The sequence below is a fragment of the Poeciliopsis prolifica genome, unplaced genomic scaffold (assembly GCF_027474105.1).
Source record: "Poeciliopsis prolifica strain line A6 unplaced genomic scaffold, Auburn_PproV2 SCAFFOLD002, whole genome shotgun sequence".
In the NCBI taxonomy this organism is placed as follows: Eukaryota; Metazoa; Chordata; class Actinopteri; order Cyprinodontiformes; family Poeciliidae; genus Poeciliopsis; species Poeciliopsis prolifica.
This window is the reverse complement of record NW_026562377.1, coordinates 8,918,046-8,945,485: the sequence shown is the minus strand read 5'-3', so window position 1 is coordinate 8,945,485 and position 27,440 is coordinate 8,918,046. Positions and strand designations below refer to the sequence as shown.

Sequence of the window (27,440 nt, the reverse complement as noted above, 5' to 3'; positions counted from 1 at the left end):
TAAAGATAATTCCCTTCGTTGTTCAGAATAGTTAACACATTTATAAGTAGTCATAAACTTTCTCCTGATGCAGCTTTTATAATGCTTACATTTCCGCTGCTGAAAAAGGAAAAATAAAATGGACAAATTTAAAATAAATGAATGTTTAACTCAAAAATAGTTTCAGTTTAATGTTTTTAGTTTCTAAGTTTTATTGAAAAATAGGGGGAAAAAATCACTAAACCCTAAAAATATCCATCAACCATGTCATTCTTACCTGATGAGTAAAAATGACAAAACTTTTCTCAAATTTGAGGAACTCCTTAAAGAGGTTAAACTGTATTAAGCTACATTCACCTATCACACTGATTGACTATTATGTTCTATATTGTTACATTTTTGTACACATCTTTTTAGTAAATACATTTTAAAATCCTTACAGCAGTGGAAAAAACAAAATGCACTCTTGAAGTTCAGAGAAGATTGAAAAGTGAAATCAGCAGCCGAGATTTTCTAGTTAGAGAACTTGAATAAATGATTTGTGGTTGCTTTGGCAAATGTTGATGATTTCAGGTCATTTTGCAGTCATTTATGAAGTTGTCTGAAAATTGTATTATTTCAAAGTCAAATGTGAGGCAGGTCAACCTGTCCAGTTTGGAGAACTGAAGCTTGGTTCAAATTGGGCCATGGAAGCAGGGAGACAAGGTTGTAAAGAAGAGGTCAGTGGAATTACCCCACAATGATGTGGGAAATTGATAAAGTCATACAGGAAATGACTACCTACAGCTGCTGGTGGGGAAGGTGATTCTACAAGCTGAGTTGTTGGATGTATTTTGTTTTTTCATCCACAGCTTTTCCATTTCAGCCATTAATAAATGACAATTTGGAATGTGTTCTGTGCTTTTCGACACCTCACTTCAAATAATTTTAGAACCTGGCAGACATCAGATCATTTTTATTATCTCCTAATACATAAAACCTTGGAGCTGAAAGAGGGTATATGTTCTACCAACCATGAGTGTAAGTCCATTTGGCCCACAGGTCAATGTAGTGCACACATGGTGTGCTGCTTCCTGCAACCCCTCCAGACTGTACACTTCCCATTGGGGCAGTGGGCACACAGTAGCCACGCTCAGTCTGAACGTGAGAATGACTCTGCATTGTTCCCATTGGTCATATTGGCTCCGTTATCAGCTCTATCAGTCCTAATACTCTGGCTCGCATTGTGTTGGGCTGCTCCGTTTATTTAGATTCAGTCACTAACAATGAAAACATTGCCTCTCCTCCAACCGGAGCACAAACATACGAAAAGCAATAATAATAAAGATGGAGGCAGAAAAGTGTACATATAAATAGTAAGGGGAAGTAACTGAGTGACCGCGGCGGGAGCAGAGCGTAAACAGACAAAAGCATGAATGATGAAGTGAACAATTGATTCGAGGTACCTGGCAGAGCGACAGCGGCCCGACTCTGCCACCTTGAAATCTTTTTGGCATCTGAGGGTCAGCGAATGTGAATGGCGTGTTTGTGCTTTTCTAACTACTTCTCAGAGCCGAGCAAGGCTGACAGGTGAGAGCTGATCTCATTTTGATGGAGGTGATTTAACTGTGTTGTGGTTGGCTGCTGGAACTGTAATGCAGAGAGGAGGGTTTTCACACACCGTCCAAATGAGCCTCTTTAATCAAGCACTGCTAAACCACATGTGGTAGGGGGGGGATTAAAACGGCCCAACTCGTACATTTACTCCCAAATTAGGACCTTATTTCTGAGGCCAAATATGAAGTGAGGGAGTAAAGGTTTGCGCACGTTTGGGATCATTTCTTTTTTTACCTGCCAGAGCGTCCTGAGCCTCAAAGAATGTGCTGAGACCTCCTTTCACATAGGCCAGGCTTCCCTCGTTTTTCTTAGTTGCTTGCTTCTTCAGGTTATTGGCTGCGATCTTCAGCTGCTCAAATCTGCAACAAAAAGATTAACAAAAACAACTAATAATTATTAGTTTATTGTGAGATATACACAAAAAAGCCAAACAATGACTTGAATTTGTTTCTTATTCATGTCTGTTTGCATTTCTTGCCCACTATTTCAGGACGCATAGTTTGAGATTTTACGTGTGTGAGTACGTGTGTCTGTGTGTCAGTATCCTGAGTGAGGTTTCCTCTGCAGGAAGAAACAGTCACCCAGTGAGGTCCAAACAGAGGCCCCTGGTCATGGTGGATCCTTGGGGTCTGGGTTACTGGAAGGCTAAGCAGGGGGAGAGGAACCCAGGAGTGTCCAAAATAACTCTCCTCTGCCCCAACAGTCTTAAGGGTCAACAGGCTGCCTCGTCTACATGCCGCTCTGATCTCTGAAGAACCAGCTGACAATGTGGGGAGAAACTCAAAGGGAATCGGTATATTAAAAAAAAAACAACAACAAAAAGAAAACAATGCAACTATGTTTTTGTTTTCTTCAGCTGGAATTCCTGGCATATTTTCTTTACCAGTCAGTTAGTGAATGTAGAAATCACTTCCAACAGTATATTGAATTGTTTCTTCCTTTTTAAATAATCCTTTATTATTATTTTAACTGCAAAATATCAGAAATTTGCAAAAAAAAAAAAAAAAAGTGGATGGTACATTGGAATAAAGAAAATATCTAGAGACTTAATAACAATAAAGTCATATAGTTAATGGATTATCAAGATAAGCAATCATGAAAATGTTTTTCTCCCAAGCACCATTTCTTTTAACTGTACATCATTCTCTGACGATTTTATACATCTAGTTTCCATTAATTGGGTTTCTGATATCCATTTGGACATGTTGACCATCATGAAATATGTCAGATTAGGAACCATAAAAAAAATAAATAAAATAAAGTAGAAACTGAAGTCACATAAAATGATCTACTCACATTTTATTGATCTCCTCACAGTAAAATGTGAGTAGATCGTTTAATTTAACTTATTTTCAAAAGTCTGTCTTTCTAATCTGTCATTAGAAATTGCTTCCATTGAAAGCGGAAAAAGTCATCCATTAAACAACTAAAACTGCAACTATAAGAAATGAGGAAGAAAACTGTGAGATGCGTTTGTGTCTCATATAGCTAAATCCCCACAATAGTTTCAGAATGATCTTTCTTTTGAACATCTGTGGAATCATGAGTTTGATCAGATATTAGTAAAATTATAATTTATTATTTAATGCTTTTGCTGTAATTACATCCAAACTTGTGTATCGAGAAACATATTAGCAAAATCCGGGAGTTAAAATGCAACACTGTTGTTATGCTTCCTCCTATTAATACGCTGTATTTTTGTTACATGTGGCATTTGTCATTTGAATCTAAAGAAAATTAAGAAAATGCATTTTTTGACTACTTGCACTATGTGGTGAAAAAAAGTATTTAAAAAAAGACATCACAGTTGTAACCAATGGATGCAAAAATCAAGATTTCACTTCTGTCTTTGTAAAAAACTCACACCTCAAGTGCATGATCAGTAAGAGGAGACCGTCTTTCCACTATATGAGATGGTTGCTTAAACAGACAGAACAACAGACCTACCCAGAGCCTGCGTGGTTCTCTATAAGGTACCAGGAGGCAGAGAAGTTCTCACTGGTGAAGTCTCCACTCATTCCAGGAAATATCTGCTCCAGGTCTTTCTGTGGGACTTTGCCCCTGCAAGAAAAAAACATTAAGGCATATAAATGCAAGAGAAAAGTGTATGAACAGCTGAGTGTTGTTGAGGAGAACTGAATTACAAGTGTGCTAGTTGTAAAGGTTTATCTTTTTAATGCAACTTTATTTTCCAGCAGGGGGCAGCGTGTAGCCAGGAAGCACAGGCCTTGGAGAGCCTGGCGTGGGAAGTGCAGTGTGTGACGCCTGGATGCCCCTGGAGGACCCAGTACTCATTAGGGAAGCTTGATCTCTACTAATGACCTGTGGGCTACACAAACCAACATCCCCAGCATCACCACCCACCCTGCAGTTACACACACACACAAACACACATGCATATAAAGAAGGAAATGTCTCACATTAGACTTCAGTGCTTAATTATGTGAAGAAAAAGAAAACCATCTACCACCACAGTGATGTTTGCGCACAAATGCATACAAAACCAGAAGTTCCTCCCGTGGATGGGAGTGCCAGGGTTCCTGCTCTTCTCCCACCTTAACATATATTTAATTTTTCCAGTTGATTTTCAGCTCAGCTACACTTCTAAGTAAAAATATTTACACTGGATTGGATTTTTATCTTTCTGAAGCTCTTAGTCTCATAAAAATAATAAATGTTTGTACAATTTTAAATGACCAGAAATGCTGTTGTATTTATTCTAATGTATTTTACTCCTGAACGGTGGAACTGATACCAAGAGAATATTTGTTCAATTGTAAATGTTTATGACAAAAATGTCTTGCATCGAGCAGAACTCAGATTGAAGCTATTTTAAGGAATAAAAGCAGAGCAGAACAGATGATCTGGCTTTTCCTCATACAATGTTCCTTATCAATCTATTTTTTATGGTGTTTTGAAATCTCACAGCTGGACTTCATACACAGCCACACAAACAGCATGTGTTATACCTTTCAATTGGACAAATGCAATGGTGTTTCTATCTTTAGAATTCTGATGTAGCAGCAAGATTTTACATTTCTGAAATGACATTAGCTTTCTGGAAAGTTATTTTGACATAATGAAGATTTTAGCAATGCACTCATCAGATTTCGGATTTTCTCTAAAGTCTGACCTGTTGATTTTGATTCTTTCTCTAGGAAACTTTACCACACAGAAACATATTTGTGTAAACAGTTTTGACTCAACAGTTAAAATATAACAAACACTGAGCATAAAAGTAAACCTTGGCGCAGATTTTTTTTAGACTGGGGTTGTTTTGAATCCAACAAAAAAATGCACACATCAAAGCATTTCTCCCTGACCTCTACCATATTCTCAAAAAACCTGAGCATATAGAAGAATATGTTGTTAGTGGATTCACGTTTACAAAATGAAAAATGTGGAAGCTTTTAGATTGTATGTATTTTTAAGAAATATATTGTATTTAAAATATATTATTAAGCAAATATTGACAGTCCTTGCCTGTTAAACAGCTTTCTTAAGAAAATTTGAGAACAAAGACGTTTTTTAAAAGAAGGCTTCAAACATATGTTTTTCATTTGGTATTTCACTAATTTAAGTGATTAAGATGCATAACTCAAATTCATTCCTATTCTTATCTTACAGTAAATTTATCTGTAGTCTTATTGTTTAGTTTGGGTTCATCTTAATTTTAAATATTTGTATTTATTATGCTCATTTGGTTTATCCATTTTTATTTCTGTGATTAATAAAAATTTTACCCCTGTTCTTAAAAGGCCAAAATAGATTTTAATTTATTTCTGCTTTATACAGTGGTATGTGTATACTCCACATACCACTGTTATGTGGTATACTCCACATACCACTGATATGTGGAGTATACACAATGTTTAATGTAAAAAAGAGATTATCTCTAATTATGCTTCTGATACAAATAAAAGACAAAAGAGCAATACCATAAAAACATTTAAAATATAAATGTAGCTTAGGGTGTGATTAAATCTTAATTAAATATTTAGGCTTCAACCCTTAATTCAGAAGCAGGTTTACATTTTGTGCAATCAGTGTTTCTGTCAGAGATCGCAGCATTTGTAAGCAACACCTCACAAGCGGAAGTTATAAGTGACCTGTCTTTTCTAAAGCTGCTAAATACTTACAGCAGCAAACCTTAAAAGTGAGATCACTGCAGAAAAATGTAAACAACCAATCGGACTCCTTTTGAATGCCTTCATGTTACATATCAACCAGAGATAGCTTTAATCTGACTGAAAGGCAAACACGGAGACGCGCTGCGGTGAATGTTTAATGCATCTCTGAGAGCCAGTCAATGGAGCAGCCTGTTTATGGGGGTCTTGTCTCTGGCCACGAGCGGTCACTTGCCCCCAGACCCTCTAAGTCAAACAAATACTGAGCCAGAAATGTCAGAACTTGACAAGACAAACTATAAGTTACAAGCTCTGCCCTCCCTGGCCGACGAGTGGGAGGCATCAGTGCACTGTCTGCTCTGTGAGGCGCTGAAAGTGTGACGTTTTCTCCCAAAGTCCTTTCCAAACGTCTCTTTATTGTCCTCCTCTCTACTTTACACACAATTATTTTTTTTCCACTCCCTGCGCGGAGCTGTTCAGCCTCTCCCATGCTGGTATAATATTTCAAATGCCAGCATATGGGAAGAGTTTGGGTCTGTTTAGAGATGTAACCCATGATTCAGTGACTTGAGAGCCCTTGTGTTTATGGCAGTGAGATGGCATGTGTGCGTTTTGTATGTTTTCGATCCGTACTTGTCCATCTCGATGCCCAGTGGATTGCTGGGACGCAGAGAGAAGGGAGAGATTCCTTTATTGCGGTTCGTCCTCATGTCATAGTTCACCTCGTCCACCCACACGGCAGACTGTTCCAGGATACCTGCAGGACAGGCGGGATGCAGTCACAACACATCCCAGATGGGCTCACACGTAAACACACTTGCTCTCATTTATTTTACAAGCATGCAAATAGTAAATAAGTCAACCGTGGGTTTATGTATTCATCATGTTTTTCTATATTTTAATACCTAATAAAATACACCATTTTATATGGTTTGTGCAACTAAAACTGCATCATACAAGACCAAATGCAAAAATTATATTAAACATAGCTTAAAAAATGTGCATAAAAAAGTTTTTGCCACTGTCATATGAAGCGGTGAGTGGCAAAGCAAGAAAATCCCTGAAATTTTAAGAGAAAACTAATCTATTGAAGTTGTTAAAATTTTATTAACCGTATTGCAATTTGTACTCACATTAACATTTTGCTAAATTCAATATTGCATTGTCAAATTCAAATAAAATTGATTCAGCTTAGTAGAATTACTGTAATCTGGGCATCTTTTTAATATTATAAATAACAATTTAACGTCACATGCAATCACATGTGTTTTTATTAGATTATGGTTAGATTAAAAGTAGAATTTTATGAAAAATTTCACCAGTTGATTCTGCCTTACAAAGGTTTACAATCCCCTAAAATCATTTCACATTGTGTCACTTGAGTATATTTTAAATTTTTGCAACTGACCAATACAAAGTAGTGCATTATTTTAAACTCAAGGGGAAATAAACAAAATAGACTAATGTTTTAATTTTTTAACAAAAACTCTTAAAATGTTGCACCTACTTATTTTTAGTCTACTGACAAGAGTAAATAAAGAACAAATGAAGAAATTGCATTTAAAAGTAAAAGTATTTGTTAGGCTGAAATTTGTTTAACTGTGAAGATCTCAGAGGTTTTTAAGAGAGGAGGAGCTGCACAGTTTGGCAGCTCAGGAGGGAGAATCTATCACCTTTTAGTCTTGCAATCCACTAATCTGGGCTCAAGCCATTGTTGAAAGATAGCCAGAAGAAACTAAATTTAAAGTTTACCTCAAGCCATATATACATCATCAATAGCTGAGTCTTACCAATCCTCTCTGGCCTGAGCAGTTTAAATGAGACGGTCGAGGTGCCCAGACCTCCGGACTTTGTGGTGACAATGATTTCTCCCTTGTCATCTTTGGCAGGCCCCACACGGCACACTATTTTGCTGGCCGACATCCACTCTGCTGTCAGCATGCAGTTATGCCCGCAGATGGACAGACCTGAGATGGAGAGGGAGAGAAAAAGGTGAAATGGGTGAAAGATACAGACACACACACACATAGGCACACACACACAGGGGGAGCACATAAACATTTGCAATGCAAGCACACATGCACAGAAATACAAATATGGAGCAGTGCAGAAGAGCTTGCTCAGACAGCACTACTGTCGTCTATCAGCAAGTTTAGTCAAACTGTCACCAGAGGTCGAAGCTCAAGCCGGGGTCACAGCTGGCGTGGGTGGCCTTGATCTTCCTCCAACTCACTCAACTGCTTAAACTTAATGTGAGGACTCCTCAGTGCTAAGTGGCTCATTACTGGCACAATGTGCACTCTGCTCCGACATCTGTCAACCTCTTCTTAGAACCTCACAAAGGCAGGGAGAACTTGGGCATTTTCGGCAGAGGAGATCTTGTAGCGCTTGCCATGTGTGTCATCCAACGAGAGGCGATCAACAAATAGCCCATAAAACCGTAAATAATTTGCCCATTAGAGTCCCATTTCCTGCCTCTGTTCTCCATAGGCCACTTTGTTTGGATACATAGGCACTCACACACATTTGTGCATATCTAATTGTCCTAGTCAAGTCCCCAGGGACATGAATGGTCAGGAATAGACTTGTATTGCTGGCCAGAGAGCTGGCAGCCTGATGAAGAGCGGTTTGTGGGTCCTCTGAACTGCCATCAGAGTTTTTACAGGAACTGGCAAAGATGACGGAAAATATTGGCAGAGTCAAAGTGTGATGTTAAAATCATCTAATGAGAGCAAGATGTTTCAAGCTCAAGTTTAGCTTACAAAAAAAGTAGTTTGACTTTTTTCTTTTAAGCCAAATGACAACTCTGTTTTTCTATATTCATAAATAGGAAAAAGTCTTATAATATGTTAAAATATAAATTCTGGTCTTGAGTGTTTACAAGATTGTTTTTTTAACATAAAGAGTACACATCCAGTACCTGTGAGCAAGTGGATCATAATTATTTGAATTGTTTTTTGGGTATTTTTACCAAATAAAAAAAAGTAATTTTTACACAAGCAAATTTAGTTTTGATTTTATTGTGCATTTTCTCAAATTCCCGCAGGGGTTAAATTTTGCATATACCGTTAATAATATTTACCTAAATATCTCCAAGCAAGTCACACCTTGACAATGCATTATTTATAACTGTCACCAAGCTTAAGGTGTAATTCTGACTGGATATTTGACTTTATGGCAGAATTAAACTGGTTGGTTCAACTTTCAAGTACAAGTTTCAATAAGATTGAGTTCAGATTGACCTTAGGTCATTCCAGTTGCCTGCAATTAGGTTTGATATTAACTGAAACGTTGAGTCCATGTTTCACTATTCTGGTTGATGTTGTGAGGTGAAGATACAACATCTGACCGTGACCACCTTTCAATTCTTCATCCACTTTGTGCAGTGGACCAGTACCTCTAAAAGAAGCACACAGCCACTGCCATTTAACAGTTTGGTTGTAGGACTAAGAGCTTCACCTCGACTTGTTCGATATGTCTTCTCATTGTGGCCAAATATCTTGATGTTAGAAAGAATTTGGCTTGTCCACAAGTGCAGCTACAAATCTCTGCCAAGCTTTCATGTAACGATTTTGGACATTTTACATTTTGGCTGACACTCCCTCAGTCCATGGTGGAGTAACACTGGCTTCTAATGATGTTCCAGCAGTTTCCAGTTAATGAGAAGCTTAAGACCTAGTGGCTCCTGGGTTATTTACAAACTCAGATCACTTATTTTTGCAAGTTTCACAAATTATTAGTAACTTTTTATTACTACATTTATCATTACATGTTCTTGACTGAAAATGACAACACTACATTTGTTGCAAGACTGAATAACTTTTACCTGTCTGCTCCACATACCCGAATTTAAAGACTTTTAAGAACAAATATTTACTTAATTTAAATAACACATATCTATAAATATAGATACAGCAAGAGACAATAAGAAAATTAAATACATATTAAAAGAAATTTACAAAAATACAAACTATGACTCTGCTGGTACTGAGATGTTCAGTTAGTTTTAAAGGTCTTACCAATGAGATCAGCTGGGCCTGTACCCAGGTTCTCTCCACGAATGGTCACTTTGGTCCAGGCTTGTCCCTCCTTAGGTGAGATGCCCGTGACTAGTGGTGGCGGCCGTGCTCGTGACATTTTGACCTGAGTCGCAGTGCAGCTCTGGACCAATCAGCAACTGGACAAGCACAACATACAATGGTAAGAATTGGGTGGCATCCAAAATGCAGCCTTCTTGCAGAACATTACAGAATGCCCTGTTGGTCCATTTAAGTTAGAGAAAAGAACTCAACAATAAAACTAATTGAATTTGTTGCATACTTTGCTTCTATATGAATATTAGATCAACAAATATATTTCCAAATGTCTACTAAAAATTTGAAGTACCATAAAAGTGTGTGGTCAAATTTACACTGGACTACCCTGCACTAAATTCATTCTTACAATTTGTCACATCTTGTTAGTAATTGGAAACAAGGAACAATCTGAAATTGTATATCCTTTACTTGGGATCTAATCTGGACCAACGTTGAAAACAAACTCAGTTTCAAACTCTCATCCAAGTAAGTTTGGAGGCCTTTTTAAAATGTTTGAACAAGTATGTGTTTATTTGTGGTTATCTGTCAGCAAAAAAAAAGTAAATGAAAAATGGAATCAACCCAAAGATTACTGTTGTAATATAAGACAAAGGGCATAATTTAAACATAAAACCAATGGAAAATATTTTATATGGGTTTTATCTTTTAGAAAATGGAATAATTAATAAGGCTTTTATGACTTATACTAGTCTCATTTATTTTTCATTTCTTTCATGCCCTGTAAAAACTCGAATAAGGAATCATAGGGGGTCAATACTATTACAATACAATGTATAACATCAGTAATAACACAAATCATTTTATATATTCAACAAGAATTTTCACCTAGTACTCATGCCAGATACTTAGACCTTTTTACCAAAATATGATCAGAATTTGGCTCAAAGTTCATTTCCGTCTCCAAACAATGTATGCACTGCAAAAGTTATCTCTCAGATATTAGCAAACACAGAGAAAGCGGCCAAGAATGAAACAGACAGAGAGCAGAGAGGATTGCAAGAATGTAAACCTCACAGTGCAGGATAAATAAACCTGGTCTGCCCAATCATACCTCATAAGCCCACAAAATACTGTACACATTCTGGTACCAAAGAAGGAGCAACCATGCAAATCAGTTCATGTTGGGGAGAGAGAAGGGTTTCAAATAAAACAAAAATATGAAAGGAAGCATTTCAGCTGAGCAGATGTTTGCTAATAAATTACTGCCAGGACTCTGACCAGGCTCAGCTTCGTGAAGCAACCCGAGCTGGGCTTCCGCCCTTTCGCTCTGCAGCCAGAACACGTTCACCTTAAACAATGCAAGAGTTCACACGGACTGGACCCTTAGCTTGTCCATGGTGGTAACTCTCTGCACAGACCCAAAAATTAAGAATATGCAAGAAATATGAGATTTTACAATTCAAAACGAATGTGACTGTATGTGAGAGGCATAAACTGATCTATAAGAAGCTCCAAACAGTTCACACATATGTAGATTTGAAATTCTCTACAAAATTTGTCTCAATTTAAAGGAGTGACATGTTCAGAAAAAAGGAGAAAATCCATATTCCCAATTTTAGTTCTGTGCTCATCAATAACCAGAGAAAAGAGAAGCAAATGTCCACTCCAATACACGCAGAAAGGTGATTCTTGTGTTGGCAACTTCTATGATGTTAAATTTGTCACAATTATTCAAAGATCACATCAAACCAAAAAAGTAGTATTCAATCAAAATAAAAAATCATGTCAAAAGAATTTGCCTCTGAGGAAGGAAAGACAATCACCAAAGTTGACATCAAATGGACTCAAAAGCACACAGTTTCTCCTTGGAAGACTGTTGAGAGGAAATAGGTTTTAAACTCATTACCATATCCTAAACACCCGCTAGAAAAATGTAGGCAAATATGACAGATTTTTCCTATTTTCTGACTTCAAAACATATTTGGCTGAATGGTGACATGAAGTGGCTGCTATTATGCTTGACCAGCATCTGGTGGAAGTGCCAGACTTAAGCACCAAGAGGTGACACAGCAACAAAAGCAACAAAAACTCTTTCTTGACTGCCCAATTTTACAAGAACTTGTACTCCATTGTTGACTTTCGTAACATTATCTACAACTCAATATCTTGTGACAATATCTTGGGAGGCCAAATTGAACTCAAAAGTTGAAAAAAGCTGTTTAAAAGGAAACTACGAGACCCCTCTGCAGATACATCAACAGGAATGAATATTAGCAAATTGGTGTTTCATCCTTTTGCGCTTACATATCACAGAATTATTGATCTTTACATTCATAGAAGGAAAGCTAGATAAACTTCTGTTTAATATTATATTATGAAATTTCTTAGAAAGAAAAAAATTTAATACGTCTCAAGATCTAAATTGATGCATCTAAATAAAATTGATTTCATTAGTATTGAGAAAACACAACACAGAATCATAATACTTAGATCAATCAATCAATCAATCAGTGGGAGAATATAAATATTGAATAAGAGGGGTCCTAGGATTGAACCTTGGGGTACCCCACATGTGACCTTTGCCCTCTTTGATGAGAAGTTTTCAATTGAAACAAAGAAATCCCTGTTCTATCCTTAAGGAGTATAACACAACATACTTCAAGCTGTCATTCATCGCAACTGTTTACAAAGTGAGAATCTGTTTTATCTCCCAGAACCAGCTTATGTTTATATTGACTATATCTAGTGTCAAGAAATGCCCCTAAATAACTTAGAACCTGTACAGAAGATGTACAAGAATGTTTTGTAAGATGTTGAAATTAAAATATATTTCAATACATTTAAGATGTTAAACAAAAATTAAGAAATTTTATATTTACTTTAATTAGAAAAAAAAAAAAAAACAAAAGCGCAGTTTATTGAAAAGGTATCAAATTATGTGGTGAAACTGAAATTTATAAGTCAATTTCATTTAAAAGAACAATATTGAAAAAAAAACAAGCTAATCTGAAACACAGATGCATCAAAGTAAACAAAACTGTAGTGACCCAAAAATTGAGCAGAAAAGGAACCTGTCCGTGGAATGTTCTGGAACAGCTCCTTCCCTCCTGGACCGCACCAACATCCCAAAGCTAAAGACAAACCTCCAGAGGGATTTACCTCGCGCTGTTCCTGCTGCCCTGTGCTTGTTAAGAGGAAATGGAGGGACTCTGAATCTGACATGATGAAGATAAGAGGTCAACAGGCCTAAAACAAGAGCCTGGTATATCCTTCATCAATCCCACATGTTTGGAGCGGGAGTCGTGAGGACAGGCAGTGGGGGAATGAGACCACAGCCCTTTTTTTTTGTATAATAATTCAGATTCTACTTCCAGGAGTATTTCTGTTCTATAGTACACATGAAAACACACATACACACGCAGACAGACGCTGGGCAAAATGACAGCTCAGCGAGGTTTGCGTGCGAGGGGCCCAGGCTGGTGTTGTGTGGTCTGTGCGTATGCAAGCGTGAGGAAGAATCTGAAGAGAGTTCTGGGCAGTGCATGTGTGTGCATGAATGTCTGTAGATGTGTGCGTGTGTGTGGTCTGGGTGTGTGGTCTCCGGCGCGGGCCTGGGGAGAGCCTGCTGACGGCTGGGATGAGAAAAGAGCCGCTGTGTTTACTTTACTCTGGGGGCTGCTCATGGACACGGGAACACTGCCCAGGCCCTTCTCTGTAACATCCAGCACACACACACACACACACACACACACACACACACACACACACACACACACACACGTGGAACATCACGCACGCTCGGACAAGGAACCGAGTCGCAAGTAACGGGACTCCTCATGTCATGCATCACCACAAATACCCTGCTAACAAGGTCAGAGAAATTGTAACTTTATTCAAACAGACGCTTAACTGCAAACTTTTTTTTTCTTGCCGTTGAGCAACATGAAAAGGAAAAGAATCCCCAACTGGAACCATTTAAGGGGGCAGCATCTTCCTAGAAAAGGATAAAATGACTAGCCTCTAGGGGGCATTAGAAGATGATAAACCACTTTATTCCAACATGTGTAAAGCCCCAACTTTTTTTGTTGGTTAAATTTAATCATAGATTGTTTTTAGCTTCCTTTCTACAGCTTGAATCCCTCAGAATCAGGATGCTGCCACTGTCCCATGTGTCACTCTTTACTTTCCTTTGAAGGTCACCAACACTAGAGTTTCCTCTAATTATACAGCAGCTGTTAGAGAAAACTAACTATGCAAAATATTTTTTAAATAGAAATTGTTCGTACTGTTGAGTCTTTTTAACTTACATCTAGGATGTAAGCAAATTATTTTTCTTGAATATCTTGATAAAAAATAAGAAATGAGATTCGACTTAACTATAACGGCAAGAAATTAAAATTTACTTGACTGATTTTTTGTTTATTGGTACATCAATTCAATGACAAATTAAGCTACGCATTGAAATATTGAAGATAAGCATCATGTGTAAAGAAGCTATTCTTTTGATGATTCCCTCTACAAAAGAATTTAGAGCTTTTTTTTTTTTTTTACATAATCTTAAAAAAATATCAGTAACAGTTCAGGTTGTTGAATCATACTATCTTGATGATCTCAGATTGTCTTGATTATCTGAAACTTTAAATAATGTGACTGAAACAATTCACTATTAAAACAAAAAAGAAAGAAAACAAAGGTTTACTAAATTTTTATTTAAATAACTTATCATAATGAATCCAGACCTTGTAAAGAGTGCATCCGCATCCATATCTAAAAGGTAGATCGACTTATTAGCCAATTTCTGGAATTACTGGAGAGTTTGGCTGGATTTTTTTTTTTTATTGTTGATTTTTCTGATGCAAAGATGCCCAGACCATTCAGAAATAGATTTTTGTTGTTTGGCTTTTAACTAATGATCAAAAAGTCCATCTTTTTTCTCTTTTTTTCCCGTTAAACAGATCAAAATGGAAAACTGGCACCTCTTTCAGTTTGGAAATGTCTAAACAATCCACATGTTTCTTTGTATTCTGTTTTGCCTTAAGTAAAAAGCAAACAAAAGCAAGGTATATGCATTTCCTTCAAAATAAAGAAAAAATATTGTATTCACCATTTTGTATTAAATTCAAAATGACAATTTCTATCAAAGTGATAGAAATCAGCAGGCCACTCTGCAAAAGACAAAAAAAAATAAGGCCACCAAGAGCCTGAATCATGTAGCTCCAGCCCATACAAACCTTTCTTCATAGAAGCGCTACAAAGCCTAATGCTTTGCAGGGAGGATCAGAAGAGTATTTGATAAAAAGAGCAAACGGCAAATCAAGAATCCAGTTTTGACATCTGTTTGCTTCTTTTACTCGCACACCCACATTTAAGTTCTGAATAATAAACTATCTTGATGATCTCAGATTGTCTTGATTATCTGAAACTGTTGCTTCCCACGAGATGCATGATAAAATTAGACAAAATTAGTGTATCTCCTTTCAGTTCTTGAACATGAAGGATGTGCTACATTCACTGCATTGAAAATACAAATGCTACTAAAGCAATAAGCTTATATTTTTAGTTGGGTTTAGCATTTTCCCTGCCATTTCAATTATTTTTAGATAGGAAAACCTGTGCATAAACAATCATTATGTATAAATAAAAGTCTTGCATGGATTATATTATAGATTTAGTGAAACCTGGCCACAATAAGAAGGATTTTTCTTCAGTTAGACTCTCAATGCAATTCTAACTGCTTCATATTTTCCTCTGGCTATACGAACTCTTAGCAACCACTAAAAGAATACTAATATTGTTGAAATAGTGGAGCATCAGAGAATGTGTTCAGGATTTACTTAAATGACAATGATTTGAATTATTCTAACATCAAAACATGAAAAACTGTAACCACACAAATAAATAAATTTATCTAAACTAGCTGACCCCCTATAATCGCAACACACACGACCCGGTGCCCCGTGATGATGTCGTGAATAAGGCGTTCAAATTTTGGATCATTTAGCCCTCGGAGCTAAAAGGTGACTCACATATGGCAATGATTGGCATAAATTTGTGCTGGAGTGTGAGTGTAAGCGAGTGTGTGATGGGTTCAGCGGGCACAAAGGGACCCATTTAAAACAGCTCATCACCCTCAATCCATCCCCCTCTAAGCATCATACATATACACATACACGCACACACACACACACACACCATTTTGCTCTGTGCTCCCCATCATTACATAAACACTAGATTCCATCAAAGATCCCTTCGACTCCTCTGAATGCACAGAGCTAACCAAACATCTCCCAGCCGAGGATGACTGGGCCGACCCTAAACAATCTTCGTTACTGTTCACTCACAGCCACGCCGCTCTAAGATGTGGACGACCTAATGTAGCCGATAGCCAGAAATTGGCCATAATATGTGTGAACTGTATCAGATTCCATATAAATGGGCTCCATTAAAACGGACTGTGGAGAGTCTGTTTGGAAACTTGTCCAGTGACTGCTAACCGTTTCTACAATGAGTCAGCATCTGCTCTTTAGACCAGCCAGCCTGAAACTTCTTGGAAACTCTTTATGAAGACAAACTGATCAGATGTTTGCCTCTGGCTCCCTGTCCGACCAGCATCATATTTACCCACAGGCTCTGTTATGTTTGGGGCTATCTGTTTGTTTGTTTGTCGGTCTCCAGTGCTTCACTGAGTTAGGCTTAATGAAGAGAAGTCGCCAATTTCCCAGATAAGAAAAATCTTGAAACAATAAACAGAAATATGAAGAATAGGCCTACAACTGTAAGAAAATGTTTTCAGAGGATTAGGAGACTGGAGACAGGCGGCTCTGCCTGGTGACGAGGCTCAGTGGAGCAATCTGAACCTTGGTGAGCCGGGCTGGAACGTCGCTATCCCGATTGGTTTATGTAAAAAAAGTACAAGCGTGAGAAACGTCCAGAGTCAAAACAGAAGCGATGTAATTAATAATGGAGCAGAAATTCAATATGTTACAGCAAAAATCTGTACTTCACAATTACATATAAAAAATAACAAAAGAATGAATATTTAAATTGATAGGTTTATTACTTTCTCTTATTGACAAGCTTCTAAGTCAAAAGTATTTTTTCAAAGAATGCTTGAATATTATTCAAATAATTTAGTCATAATAAAATTCTCTTTGCCTGCTTTTCTGGAAAAAAAATTAGTCACAAACTGGTGTTACAGACAAACTGAATTAAGTTAATATTGCATAAAAATACCAAAAATACATTTGTTTATTACTTTGCTTGTGCAACTGTCTCAAAATTATTTTGGCTACTAAGCAAATTAGAGAAGATAATGTGAATTAATCTCCAATTTAAGAAAAACTTAGAAAAATCCTACTTTTAAATTGTAGATAATTTGCTCAGTGAAAGTACAACTGGGTCATGTTCTAGGAACGTTCTCTTTTTGAACTTACAAATTTCTTTTTACCTGGGTTTTTAGAGCCACACTTCAAAAAGGTGGACATAAGAACATGCCCTTCTAATCAAACATGAAATATATGCTTACTTTGCCGATCTCAAGTTAACAAATGAAAAACAACTAACCTAAACTTCCCCATATCTACAGTCAGAGCAATAAGAGAAAAAAACAAACAAGAAATGAGTTGGTGGATTAAAACCATTTCATCAGGAAATCAGTTAGTGACTTGGAACAGTGACAAAAAATACTGGAGAAGGACCAATTTATCTTCCCACCATGAACAGCTAAGGGACATAGCATAACTTCTAGAGATGTAACAAAAGTACAGTAAAGAGAGGCATTGTGGAGTCACCAAGTCTCCATATTAACTGTTAAATTAAAGCAACATACCAGCTGGTTGTTTGCCAGAAAAAGTTTTAATTTCCCTACTGCTACAAACTTAAACATGTGTAGTTTGACAAACTCTACTTGGACTTTTACTGAATGCGATACTTGAAGAAATTAAACAAATTGAACCAACTCAGCAATTTTAGATGACACTTGTGTAAAGCAGGATGAATGTGAAAAAAACCTGATGGACATTGTGAAATAGAGGAGAGGGTCTGTGATGCTCAGAGTCTGTTTCTCTCACAAGCATTCTAGAAATATTGTTCGAGCACATTGCATCTGAGCTCTTTAAAACAACAACCCACTGTAAATGAAAATCAGATGGGATTCTTATTGGATGTCTTAAGTTTAACGACACAAATCATATGGCAGAATCTTGAAAGCAATCCTTCAGAAATTCTGTGGGATGTGTTGTTATCCTGCTGGGAAAGGGGATGCAATTAAAACCAGGGATGTCAATAACCACAGCATTGACAATTTAAAGCACAAATAAATACAGGGTAGTACATTTCTTTGGGTGAAATTGTAATGCCTCAACAACTATATAAACTTATTTTTAGGTTCTTAATACGTTTCTAAGTTTCAGTATTCTGTTTTTCTGTCTGTAAATTCAAGGTTCATTGTATCACTGGAGCCAGAGAGTGAAGACCAGTGGCCTGGTAAGGCTTTTAGCTGAGTCGAGGCTACCAGGTGGGGCACACCGCAAAGAGTGCAGGGGGAATAAAGGGTTAGGGTGAGCTTGGTTCGTAAATAGGGCTTGGCCTGACCCCCGTCACTCAATTCACCCCGGCCTCAGCGGAGCAGCGTCACTGAGGAAAGCCTCAGAAAATACAGCCCACCACATTCCACCAAAACAAACAAGCAGGGCCACCCAAATTTTTCAATTAGAGCCCCAGGAGGGGACAGGAAATGGATCAGTGTAGCCTTGCCCCTGTGTTTCCCCCCTCCCATCCTTCTCCCCTCTAACTTAGGAGAAGTGGAGAAGAAGGTGAGACAAAGTGCTCTAAGTGTGGCCCTGCTAGCATGGATATAAACACAAATCACAGACATTTGTAGGACACAGCCACAGCTTGCTGTGAACTTGTCAATCATCTGCTCTCTTTCACTCTCAAGTCCAATCAATCTGTTGAACAAATACATATGCTGAAGTACTGTTTTCCCTGGACAAACCTACTTAAAGAGCCTATGCTACAGCAATATTTGACTAAGCAACACAAAAAGGGATTAAAGAAGCGCAAAACGTGTTGAGACTGAAAACACTACACTTAATGAGCCTGAAAAAAAAAGACAAGACTTTATACAATAACAGAGACTCTTAATCAAAAAAGTTCATAGAAGCAAGATTACAGAAGAAACATAGCTGTTTTCCAAAGAGGGCATTGCTATGCAGCTTCTAATAAACTTTAAATTAAGTTTTTTTGTAGCAAAAAGTAAACATTTTCACAAGTTACATTGCCATGCAATGTAAAAATTGCTCATATAGTTACAAAAGACTAAAATTATGATACAGTATGTATACACATATGACAAGAGTCCTGATTAGTAGGACATTTACAAAGCAGATTTATCAATGACCAAAATAATCAGTCCCTGGGAGAACTTTTAAAATTCAGCATGAAGGAGTCTTTAACAATCGCTGTACCACATAAAACTGACTTGAAATTAAATTTACATCTCATAGTTTTATCTTATCATGCACAATTGACACTAAAGATAATTAATAAATTGGTTTTTCCAGGTACTCTTTTCACAGTCCCTCCAAAATATGGATGTTAGGTAATTTTATTTATTAAAGGTAAAAACAAAAACTATAAATTTATCATTTATGATAAACAGTAAAATACAAAAATTTGGATTTACAGATAATGAAACTGTTTCACCTAAAACTAGTGTTAGTACGTCCAGATGAGATAACCCCAGTGAGACGCTTATGTATCTTATGTATTGTCAGCTGAGTTGTAATCTGCCCAGCCATGTTGCAGTCATCCAGAAATGCCTAAATATTTGTAAGCAAACGGTTCCTCTAAGTTTAAGACAAATCTTTTGTCAATGTCTTAGCAAGCACCCCGCCGAATTTACCATGGATCATTCACATAACCTAAGAAGCAATCGATATATTCTGTAAAAAAGAAACGCCCCCAGGACATTAAAATTTTCTATAATTTGAACAGAGTTTGGCATAGCTAACGCTCTTGTTAGAAACTTTTAGCGAAAGGACAGTTAAACCACTTCAACTTCATTACTTACAAACACTGCTATGTTGTAGTCACCTCAGTTTAGGATATCAAAATAATTTATGGGTAATTTACAACTAAAAACATCAAAAACAGCCGCTTTGTTGATTAATTTGAGAGCGAACGTTAGCCGAAGCTAACATCCGCTACGCGAAGCTAGTGGGTCAAATCCATGTCAAAGAAGAGAGTCAAGTACTGTCATTCGTCTTGACTGAAATCCTACTAAAGTTTATAGTCTTCTAAATTGCGGAATACAATCATTTTCACCACATTATAAGAAAAGAAGGACAAAATATTGTAGAGAAATAGGAACTCACAGCTCAAAGAGGCTTGTCTGCAGAGACTGCTTCCTGTTTTCTGTAACAACTTCCGGGCAGAGCCTTCAAAATAAAACACGTGGAAAATTTTGACCATTATGAATTCCTTTTTTAATATTTACTTGGACGAATTAATTAAATCAGTATAGCGCATAATTGACTAAAATCATCTATATTTATTCACTTTATTATTCACTTTATCTGTGATTAAGTAAGTAATACATTTTTATTGCACAATTTGCAGTCTACAATCGGTATGAAACTGATGTGTTTTCACTAAAATTTATTTTTACATCAAATTTAAAAGACTGCAGATTAATTTTGAAAGCATTTTTTAAAATTAGTTGTTTGCCTCAAATACATATTCAAATGGTTAAACTAAATAAGTTTAGGTAGTCTTATGACAAATTTAATGCATCTTGTCAGAATAGAGTCTGTACAACAACAAATAAAGACCACCTTCATTTTTCTCAGGAGAATCTGACGTCCTTTGTGCAAGAACACTGGCGCGCAGTGGGAGCTCTGCTCTTTCCTTGTCTCTCTTTTCACGGTGCATCACTGAGGTATTTCCACTTGTTCTGGGAAAGTCGCAGCATCATTAGAAATGCAACAGAGACCACCCAGGCTCACACTGGAGCACCGATACCATTACATTTATCTCACCAAATTGTGCAGGGCAGAAAGACTTTCTGTGATAAGGCAAGGCCCAGTCCCCAAGGAAACCATATTGTCCAATTACACGGGGTAATCTGATAATTGAGGGATCAAACTGTGACTTGGGAGCTTGCACAGATGCTGATGTCACACAGAGGCTGTTTGTCTACATAAACATCTACTTAACAGCAATGACGATGGAAGATTTTGATCTTATTCTCAGTGGTATAGCTATTGCCAGTGAATGAGAGCGTCAGTGGTACATCACATATATCTTGTGGTGATCTAATCTATTGTTGGCCTCTTTTACTGCATACTCATAGTCATTGAACTTGTCCACTTCTAATATTGAGGTGAAAACCTCCTAGGTTTTTTATAGAGATCATTACTGAACAAACAGAATTATGAAGACCGAAGAACCCACATCGTTCCATACACCTCACATTGTTCAATGCATTGTCTGCTCAATGCATTGTCTAAAAATGGAAATAGTATGGAACAACTCCAAGCCTGTAAGATTATTCACTTAAGCTGTTCACTTTATTATCATCAGTGACAGAGAAGCTGCTCAACATTGATGAAAAGGTAAGCAGAGGTCAACACAGGGCAATTGTAGAAGAAAACTCATTACAGACTGAAAAACTATAAAGACTGCAGCAGGGCAACAACCCTAAACATACAGCCGGAGCTTTAATTCAATGGTATATATAAACACAACTTTTAAAATTTCTGCTTATTTATAACAGCCATGTAAGAGAAAACATTTGAATTTATGTTCTAGTGTTTTTAAGACAGCTTAGATTTTCTGGACAAGTGTACAGGTGTTGCTATATTGGGCAATGATGGCAATTTAAATTGATACCATGACCTCCCTCACCCCTGTCTAATCCATGTCCCATAATGGCACATGCTGGGCTGGCACCGTTGCTCATCCCTCAGCCCTATTGTTCATTGTTGTCTCCTCTAGTTTTTCCCATGGGCCCCTCGCCAGTGAGAGGAAAAGGTCACTGTAAATATTGCACTGAAATCCCTCCTCCCACCTCATGCCGGTCCTGAAGATGGAACAGACGAGTAGTGGGTGAGCACTTCCTTCCTGCACAGGGCATAGCAACTGTAACACATCAAACAAGCAGGAGTCCTTCAGTGTCAAAGATGGGTGCTGGAGATCATATGCTCTGTGTTTACATTGTATTAACCTGGGGGGTCCCAACCTTGGTAAAGAAAATTACAGTGTCATATTATGAACAGATTTTCTATCATGTCGGTCGTAAATTATGTATTATTTCTTTCAGTTGCCCAGTATGAAGCCAGTTAGTCTGTTTTATGTGTACCACAAAAATTTTAAAAATGTATTCCTAGGAGACTTACTATTGCTGAGGAACGCTGACCCAAGCATGGCTAATCTCTTGCCCCGTAGTGCTGCTGTTAATATAAGACGAGAGGATTTTAAATAAACCTCTGATATTTAGGTTTGTTTTGTTTCTGAGTGCTGTTTTATCTGCAGTAGCTCTCTTTTCCTGGAGAATCTGGACTCAGGAAATCCAGGCCTGTGCCAGGCTTAGTTTTGAAAATCACCCAGATGAACAAAATGCAGGAATAAAGGAGAACATTGGCTTGCAGACTGAAAGCTAGCACATTGCTTGTCTCAATGGAAGAATAATGCAATGAACATGCATGGCCTTAAAAGAACATTTACGGTAGTAGATATCCCAATTTAAGACAAGTAGTCCGGTTGCAACACAGTGTAACCTTTACGGAAGGTGAGTATCTTTTCTAAGAGCTAGTACTTTTTTTTATATCAAAGGCAACCTGAAAATCTTTCATATTACCATACCACAAAGAGTCAAACTAATTCTGGTTCAGAGTTGAAGATAAACATGGGCTGTTGTCCAAAATTCCACATTGTTTTCCATAATGCCATGCAAAACAATCTGGCCTTATACATAGAGCTTCTGTTTTGCTTTTTTGCACAAGTTTCATGTTAAGGGAATGAAAAGTAATGTCAGCCATTGATAACCTGACTAAATATAGAAAAAATAGCTTTCAAATTTTAATTTCATTTACTAAGGGAAAAAAAATTAGTCAAAGTCTACTTGGCCTCATGTAAAAAGATAAGCACCCAGGTGCTTGAACAACAGTGGCTGTGCATTCCTTTACATCAGACATAAAACCAGCAGAGTAACATGGTGGTGGTAATGCGATGCTCTGAGGCGGCTATACTCATTCAGGACCTGGACCATTTGTAAGTGAGGGAGCCACCAACGTTTGATCAGAAAAATCCTAGAGGATTATGTCAGCACTGTCACTTATCATTTCACAGCCTGAATTGGTTACTTGTTTATGTTGAACTTAATAGTGTCAAAATGGGTTCCTCCAAAGAATAATATAAAATATCACAGAGCTGTATCATGTACTTAGATGAAGTGAAAAACTACATTCTGTAAAAGAGCAGGAATTAGGAGGCAAGTAAAAGGATGTTATTTCTTGAAAAGATAAAAGCTGTTTGTAGCACAACCACTGTGAATATACACCCTAATAAGACTTGCAAAGAAAAAGCTGATGTGGAAATAAGCTACATTAAAAGGCTTAATAACCAAGAAATCTTGTGGATAAATTGATGACCTTTCTATGGAGACACTGCAAACATCAATATCCATAATCAACTGAACCAAGATCAAATGAATCACTCAGAAAATATTTGGGAAAGACATAAATAACGTGATCAAAAATAATTTTTAATTATAGAAAAAATTAATAAATTAATAATAAAAATGGACATAAAATGTAAGTGGTGCCTTTTTTTCATGATTTTTCATCTGGCCCAAATTTACAAACTCCACCTCTGGCACACAATGGCTACAGAGGTAAATGTTGTTGTTTGCTATTGGTTGTTCAGTTTGAATTGAACAGTATTCAATGTTCTGTGTTTTTAAGATTAAATTTGGATTTAATGTTGATATAAAATTTATTGATTAAGTCAATTTTAAATATGACTTAATAAAACGCTGGCAATGTGCTGTCACAGTGAAAATCTGCACTTTTTATTATAATGCTGTGCTTAAATTATAATACTGGCTTATGTAGAAATGGATTGAGAAACGCAATACTTTGGTGTTATTTCTATTTCTATAAAATATCCAAGGTATTTTTTTTTTTTTTTTTTTTACCAAGTATTCTTTTTGAAATAATCTTTTTGCAGCTGCAACACTTAAAGAGCTAATTTGCCCCTGTTGGTTTATGCAGATGTTACATTTAAAAGCAGTTTTATGTCAGATATCAAAATACTAAAGAATTCTAATAATAACACAAATTTTAATATAATTGTCTGCCAAATCTACATCTCGAACTTTAGAAATCACATAAGAATAAAGCCAGACTAGCGTTTCAGGCCGGCCAGGGAAGACTGAAAGGATCTGGAAGAATTTTAGCCGGGATGTGAGATTTTGAGAAAGAAAATGGGAGGGTCAGAGAGGGTATAAAGGGGCATTTTCCCAAATATGTTCAGGCTTTTACCACCCAGGTTACCATAACATGTTCCCTGCCTTCTCATAACAGCTCTCCCTCAGCCCCCCCAGGCCAGACAACAGACTACTGTGTCTCAGGAGGCGCAGTCCGGATCAGTTCTGGAGGCTTTGGAGAAACACTCTCTGGGAAAAAAAGGGGGGCTTTGCAAGCAAAATAGGAAGCAAACAAAACACGGTAAAGATGACTCTGAATTAGGTATCTTTTTTTCCTAAATGTTTGGTATGTAAATGGAGTTTGTTGCTCATCCCCCTTGAATGGAAAAGAAACAGACTCCCTGCATCTCGGCAAGCTGAAGCCATGGAAGCGTGATTTGATGTGGCAGGCTGGAGAATATTCAGACCTTTATTTTTGTTTATAAACAGGTGGAGGTGGTTAGAGTGGAAGGTTATTTATGTTTTGGATTTGGTTCAGGCTAGTCATAATTAGCAGGAGAGCAGGAAAGAAAACAGCCACTGACAGGGTGATGTCATGCACTCTGCTTCCTTTTCTTATTGGGTTTACTAACATCATGATGCCATTCTTTCACATCCTTTAGGGCACAACGGCATTGCTGGTGTATCATTTAATCTACTCCTATTTAGGGTATTATATTATTCTTACTATGTTTTTGCAAATAGACATAAGATAAAAATTGTGTAATTTAAATGCCTAAGTGACTTTCAATAATTCAATCTAAATACATTTATAGTGTTCCTGCATGAAAAATATTTCTTAAGATTTAAATAAAAGAGGCTCTCAAAGTGAAACAAACACTTTATAGTTTCATTAATGCTGTGTTTTTTAAAAAAAACGTGAGAACTATAATTTTGGATTGTACTAAACCCACTAATAGGGACATTACGGAATTAATATAAAACTCAGATTAAAATGACCACATGACATTAAGTGAAAATAAAATAAAATCATGTGAAAGGAAGAGAAGGTCTTAACTTCTCTGAGCCTCCTAAAGTCACACATGAGTTTTCTATCCCGTGGATTTGCATGTGAGCATTCAACACATTGAGGAGAAATTCAGTGAACATTAACTGGACTTACTGTGAAGCACTTTGGCTCTCAAACCTATGATTTAATAATATATTCTCATTTCCGTTGGTGAATTGGTGACAGCGAGGATCCAGGCCCTTATTGGACTGAGTCCTGAGTATTTTTGCAGCGTGTAAAAAAAAGAAAAAAAAGAAGCTCATTAAAGGCCAGGAGGGGGCGCCCAAGAATGTCATTTAAGATCTTCATGCAGATGTTGGGACAAACATAATATTGGACTCTGTGATGGGGAGAATTTGTGTCTGATGATCTCCAAAATGCAAATTCACAACAATATTGATCAAAGTTTTTAGTTTTTGCTGTGTAGCTGAATATAAGATAGATTAACCAGAAGCTGCCAATTAATTAATTAATTGATTCTTTAATAATAATAATAATAATAATAATAATAATAATAATAATAATAATAGTATTGGATAAAGTAATATCTATTTGATTTACACCCTAATCACCTGGAACACATTTTGAATTCTAGACTTCTCAAGAGCAGTTGATCCTCTAACAAAAACCCGAATCTCCAAAATTTGCAAACAACTCAGTTTGTCGCCAAACATTTGTTAGAAGACAAACAAAAGTTTGTCACCAAAACATTTCATGGTCAATTCTAGTTTTTCCTCAATCTTAGTTGTTTTTGTGGTCCCAAAGAAATTGGCACTTAAGTACCAATCGCTTTGGTGCATTTCTCAGAACAGAATTGAAACTCTCAAAACTACGGGTTCAATCTTCAAGTCATTCTGTCATTTTTGCACATAAAATAACCTGGTTTTCAACAAGTTGTGAATGATTTTGTACATTCATGGAAGTGTTTATATTTTTAATTTTAATGTTGAAGCACATTGGCTGTATTATATGGGTCTCTGTTGAACAACCTGAAACTCCACAACCTCATCAAAAAGCTTGACAAAGTTCTCATGATATCTTTCTATACATTTCCACTTGCTTTTTCCCTGCATTGGGAAACTTCTCTCAGGTGAATCTTATTTTTTTTATTTTTATGTATGTAGATATTCTAAGCATTAATCAACCAATGATCAACCAGTTTTCTGAAAAAACTTTTGGTTTATGTGATTGGTTTATGTGAAACCATTAACTGGCAAGTTTTATGGGAGATAAATTATAATTTAACAAGAGGGCCCAGATGCCTGTGGAGGGGTGTGAGTATTTATCTAAGTATCACTTTAAGAGAACAGAAAAATGAAGTCAGCTAGCTTAGATAGAAACAACCACTTGGGACAGACCAGACAGAACTGCAGCAGATAACTGACCAGCTGATTTGCCTCTCCCCCAGAAAACAACAAGCACAGTCCAGGAGACAGAACATGACTCCCCAAGTTCATTTTGTTCAGAACAATGCTCAGGCAATATATGTTGATAATAAGGTGCATCAACTGAGTTTCTATTCCGGACACCCAACATGCTGTGTATCAGCATGACAATTACTACAGAACTAATACACTATGCTGAATTTATTTTACCACTTTCTAAGGCAGGGGTGTCAAACTCCAGCCCTTAAGGGCCACAGTCCTGCAATTTTCAGATGTGTTACAGGCACAAAACACTGGAATGAAATGGCTTGATTACCCCCTTCTTGTGTAGATCAGTTCTCTGGAGCCTTGCTAATAACCCAATTATTCTATTCAGGTGTGGTGCAGCAGAGTCACATCTAAAAGTTGCAGGGCAGTGGCCCTCCAGGACACCTGTGTTCTAAGGTATGCAGCTAAGATCTAAAAGCTGACAGTTTGGGGGCCAAGAGTCAGAAATTTAAGGAGGTTTAGGATGACAACATTCTTATCATCTTCGAAATGTTGAACCAAAGAACCAAAGTGACTGAAATAAGCAATGTTAAAAGAGTCGGGGACATTCTTACAATAAATGCAAGAAGAAATGTAAAACAAAATATAAGAAGAACAATCACTCAAAAAAAATATAAATCCAAATTGACTTCACTGTTATTCCTAGCTTTTTGGATTGACTGTTTGGAGTTGTTCATAATTAGACACTAAATTAGTTGCAAACTTTTCATTTGAAATGTCAGCTTGTAAGTTGAAACAGGCCCGAGACTGGGTTGGAGATTCATCTTTCATCAGTACCATGACCACAAATGT

At 37.0% G+C, this 27,440-nt stretch overlaps 1 protein-coding gene across 1 annotated transcript in view; it reads right to left on the bottom strand.

Annotated features, from left to right (window-relative positions):
• The window catches only part of exoc2 (exocyst complex component 2), a 49,915-nt gene extending 29,755 nt beyond the window's left edge, over positions 1-20,160 (bottom strand). The window contains exons 1-6 of the mRNA XM_055049302.1: positions 20,116-20,160; positions 9,722-9,879; positions 7,493-7,669; positions 6,336-6,459; positions 3,523-3,636; positions 1,810-1,934 (exon numbers count right to left, since the gene is read on the bottom strand). Coding sequence (XP_054905277.1) covers positions 1,810-1,934; positions 3,523-3,636; positions 6,336-6,459; positions 7,493-7,669; positions 9,722-9,839 — 658 coding nt within the window. The 5' untranslated portion in view covers positions 9,840-9,879; positions 20,116-20,160. The remainder of the gene's footprint in view (positions 1-1,809; positions 1,935-3,522; positions 3,637-6,335; positions 6,460-7,492; positions 7,670-9,721; positions 9,880-20,115) is intronic.
• Between the last annotated feature and the right edge of the window lie 7,280 nt (positions 20,161-27,440).